Genomic DNA, 4,868 nt, shown 5'->3' with positions numbered 1-4,868 from the left:
CAACACACGCGGAGGCCACACCCGGTATTGACTCCAGATGACCTTGACCTTGGTGGTGTGTCCTATCACTTACTCACAATGGACTAGAGTGAATTGTGAACAATCCTGCAACATTTGGTAATTATCGGACTCGCCATTCAATAATTAAATCAATTCTCCAAATGTTACGACAATGTGGTTTTGCGTTTCTTCTTTTGAAGAGTATATATATATATATATATGAAGAAAAAAAAAGATATCAGTTTTGTAAGATACTAAACTTTTATGTATTATAAGCAGACCAATTTGTATTATGTTCCTAAATTCTTATGTTTTTCTAAATAGATTGATTCTTTTACTGAATCCTCTAGATTGATATTCTTACTGAATCCTCAATTATTTGTTTATTAAAAAAAATCCATCATACTAGTACTTATTGATATTATCTGATTTTATATAACCATTTTCTCTGTGGTACTGTTTAGTTTTAACCATGCATGTACATTTATACCAATAAAGTCTTATTTTAGTGATTTGAGCTTACAAAGTTTGTAGATTATAGATCTAATATACTAAGCATGCAGTATAAGAAAAGCTACTTTATCATTACAAATATCTTAAAATAGATGTAAAAATGTTTTTTAAAAAGGTAACCAAATATTGATTGTAGCAAATTGCAAAATTGTCTATAATTTGTACACATACGAGTCTTCTTGCCAAAAAATAATTTGAGGATATGTAATAAAACAGACAAGACCATAAGTGCCCCTAATATAGTCCTTCCCACAGGGAACGCCTTTTTTCATGCTGTGCAATTTGCTACAAGTTATTTAATTCTGAGCCAATTTTTTTCTAAATTCGACACAAAAATAGTTGGGGTTTTTTTCTTCTTATTTCCAAAGCACTTACTTTTCTTCTTACGTCAAACCAAACTGAAATTATTTTCAAAAATAATTTTTGTAGGAAGATGGGACGGACTAGAGGTGGTTATGAGTTTGAAATATTCTGAAACTGGACACTACTTTGACAAATGTTAAATAGAAGTTTTCTTACTATGATCTATCTAAAAATTATAAAAATATATCCTCTAATTTCAAGAATTTTGGTACGTAATTTTACCCTTCATACCCTCTGCCAGAAACCGTGTATAATAGTAGATTTTAAATTATGATGGTTACACTTGTTATTTTTGCAGGCATATTTCCACTTAAAACAAGATGACATCATCCTGTTTAAAGACTGGCAGTTGTCACCTGGAAAAGGTAAAACCACAGTTTAATATAGTTGTGTAGCCATAGCATTTTTAAACTATAAATCATTAAAATAACTGGAAGATGGTCTTGATTGTATTCATTTAAGGTTGATGCAAACTGTCTTGGGTCAGACATCTCGGCTATCTGTTCCCGACTTCAGATTAATGGTTAGTTATCAGTTGTGGAAACATCTGTGTAGTAGCTTTACATATACACATTCAGTAGTTAAAGCTCACTCTGGGTGGAACCCTTTAAAACTGCGTACCTAGCAGCCATAGTTCTGTTAGCTTATCTAGGCCAGTGGTGAATTATGTGGATGACTGAGAATTAAGCTTCACTATATTGAGTAATCATGAATTATGTGACCAAATTTGTGATGAGCTTCTCTATGTTGAATAATGATGAATTATAGATATGACTCAGAGATGAGTTTTTTTTAGGTTGAGCAGTGATGACTTTATAGGTGACTGGGAGATTAACTTTTTTATTTTGAGTAATGATGAATTATGTGGCTGATTTTGAGATTAGATTCTCCATGTTTAGTAGTGATGAATGATGTTGCTGACTTAGAGATGAGATTCTCTAAGATGAGTAATGATGAATTATATGGCTGATTTAAATGAAGCTTAGATGTTTAGTTGTGACCTGTAGTAGCAATAGTAGAGAGTAAATAATAGATAGCAGGCAGCAAACAAAACCCCAACCCACCTCATGATATGAAACATTCTGGCTCTTAACAAGCAGAACATGATGAAATATTGGATTTGTATTGATCGTGAGTAACTGGGAATTACAAATTTTCTAATCTTCAATAATGCCTAAGATTACGAGTTATTGAGCTGTATTTTTATTTTTCACATTTTAGGCTAACGTCTTGTCAATATATTGTTATCTTTCAGTGACCTTCTTGTCCTGTCTGGCGCTGGTTATTGTTGCAGTTTTGATACCAGGCTCTCAAGACTGTAAGACATCGTCTTGGAAGACGTTGTTGTAACATACAGTGCAAGTGAGTCGTTTGGATGCTGCTGATATAACTGAAGAGTGTTTGTACAAAATGTGTCACATCCACAAGATGTCAATTAAAAAAAAAAAAAAGATTTAAGTTTAAAACAATTGTAGCTCTATATATAGTTATCTCACTGATTGTTTCAACTATATAAAGCGATTCAAGCCAATTTCGGATAACCACTGTGCATATAAGTTTGCACAGTATACCAAAAAAGCAATTTATTAGGTGGTTTCCATTTTTCAAAATTGTGGGCTTAACAAGTTTTGTAAAAACACTCTTCAATTAGTGTATACTTGCTTCTTTCCCAACATGTAAAGAAAGCAAAAATTTAAATACTGTATACTAAGAAACAATTTTATTTGAATACAGTTGAATCCCTTAAGAGTTCAACCCAACAAGATTCAACTGTATTTGTATTTTTAAAATGACATTGTTTTTTATGACTTCTGGTGCATTTTAGAAAGTAACATTTTATGAAAGATAAGCAACAGTCTTTATTAAACAATAGCCTTTCTATTTTAATAATACTTGAGATGGCTGCTTATTACAGGTTGGACTGTACTAATATAAAGAAAGAAATGTTTTATTTAACGATGCACTCAACACATTTTATTTACGGTTATATGGTGTCAGACATATGGATAAGGACCACAGATTTTGAGAGGAAACCCACTGTCACCACTTCATGGGCTACTCTTTCCGATTAGCAGTAAGGGATCTTTTATTTGCGCTTCCCACAGGCAGGATAGCACAAACCATGGCCTTTGTTGAACCAGTTATGGATCACTGGTCGGTGCATGTGGTTTACACCTACCCATTGAGCCTTGTGGAGCACTCACTCAGGGTTTGGAGTCGGTATCTGGATTAAAAATCCCATGCCTCGACTGGGATCCGAACCCAGTACCTACCAGCCTGTTGACCGATGGCCTAACCACGACGCCACCAAGGCCGGTCTGTACTAATAAATGCATATTGTTACCTGGTTGTTTGTTGTTTTCAGACGTTATATTCTGAACCGAAATCACCTAATCCAGACTGTGCTGTATCTGTGTCAGTTTATTGCCGGCTACTTCATCATGCTGGCCGTCATGACCTACAACGTGTGGGTTCTCATCGCCACCCTCGCAGGCCTCAGTCTCGGATACTTCTGTTTCGGTTGGAGGGACTACGAATATGCCGTGACATTTCCCACATATCCTAGGACACAGCGCACGTTCGCTGCGGACTGCAGCAACAAGAATGGAGAGCAGGAGCTACTAGCGCTGGGCAGTGAAAACTGTGAGGACACCAGTGAGAGTGTGCAGACGACCAGTATAGCCTGTTCGTGTGACCATGTAGTAGGATAGCAGTGTTTACTGTCCTCTGTTTTCTCGCCGCTCCATTTAAGCACTTTTGCTATTGCACTTTGCCGCCCTCCTTTTACGTTTTACCGCCCTCCTTTATTTTTCTGCACCCATTTTTATTTTACAGCACCCATCTTCGCTATTTCCAAATGCACACTTTTTCCCACAGAATTTTTTTTTCATCAGTGTGCACACTGGACATGAAAGGAAATAAGCCGCTGTGTGTACGGAAAAGCAACTGGCGAAAAACTTCAGTAGCTAAGTTATATTTTATTTGAGCAATGAAAACATTTTTTTTTATTATTGATTTGGCAATCTCTGGTTGAAAAAAACACATTTATTTGGCGCCAAATTTGTCACGTGATCAGAACAGTCATTTTGTCTTTTGTGTCCACTAATAGTCGTCTGATATTTTGTCCTCAATTACAGATTTAATTGGTTGTAACTGATGATTTTTAAAATATTAGAAATTTATAATTTTGGGGGAGATGTTCATCATTAAAATGATTTATCTTGGGTGCCAAATAATATATACACCGCCTTTAAAAAACTAACTACTTTTTAACAGCTGGCAATATCAAAGCGGTCGATTCATCCGATGAAGATGGAAATAAAAGGATTTTTTTTTTTTCTTACATAAGGGAATCACTTTACAAACATCTTTATTGTTTTTCATATATCATGAAATCTTTATTAAAAATAATATTAGAACTGTGATCAGTTCAGCAAAACAAATTCCCGTGAATGTCAGACTGACAACAGCTCCGACGGTTAAACTAACGTACATAAAAGATGCTTGTATTTCGTACCAACTTTTTTTGTACCAAATACTGAGGGGCAAATTAAGGTGTATGTCTTTCCACAAAGTTGACCGACGCACAATGATATATGGTAACCCAACTTTTTTTTTTTTTTTTTTTTTTTTACTTTTTGCGTTGGTGGATTTTTTGGGGTGTTTTTTTTGTTTGAAAGGTGGGGTGTCGCGCGGCCATCCTCCTTTAATTTTCACCCAGCAAGAACACTGGTCCTAATAGTCAGATTGGCCCAATGCTATTTTTTGTGAATGTTAACAAAATTTAGTATTTGGCTAATTAACTTTGATCTAACATTACCATTTTGTATTATTTTGTCAATAAAACAGAAGGTTTTCTAGGGTAGGAACTGAAATTTTAGGAAGCAAGGGACCAAGATGGTCTTAGTAAACTTCACCACAGAGTTTCATATTCTAGTCCGATTTTGTTATATGTCTCCATAGGTCACATATTTTAGCAAGCAGTTATTTAC

At 35.0% G+C, this 4,868-nt stretch overlaps 1 protein-coding gene across 1 annotated transcript; it reads left to right on the top strand.

Moving 5' to 3' along the window:
• The first annotated feature begins 613 nt into the window (after positions 1-613).
• On the top strand, positions 614-3,934 carry LOC121374486 (probable low affinity copper uptake protein 2). Its single transcript, XM_041501584.1, is given in 5 exon segments — positions 614-628; positions 1,175-1,241; positions 2,132-2,175; positions 2,177-2,238; positions 3,242-3,934. Coding segments are annotated over 5 exon segments (534 nt in total). The 3' UTR covers positions 3,588-3,934.
• Positions 3,935-4,868: the final 934 nt, after the last annotated feature.

The sequence above is a fragment of the Gigantopelta aegis genome, chromosome 6 (genome assembly GCF_016097555.1).
Source record: "Gigantopelta aegis isolate Gae_Host chromosome 6, Gae_host_genome, whole genome shotgun sequence".
NCBI classification, from domain to species: Eukaryota; Metazoa; Mollusca; class Gastropoda; order Neomphalida; family Peltospiridae; genus Gigantopelta; species Gigantopelta aegis.
This window is presented reverse-complemented; position numbering and strand designations above follow the sequence as displayed.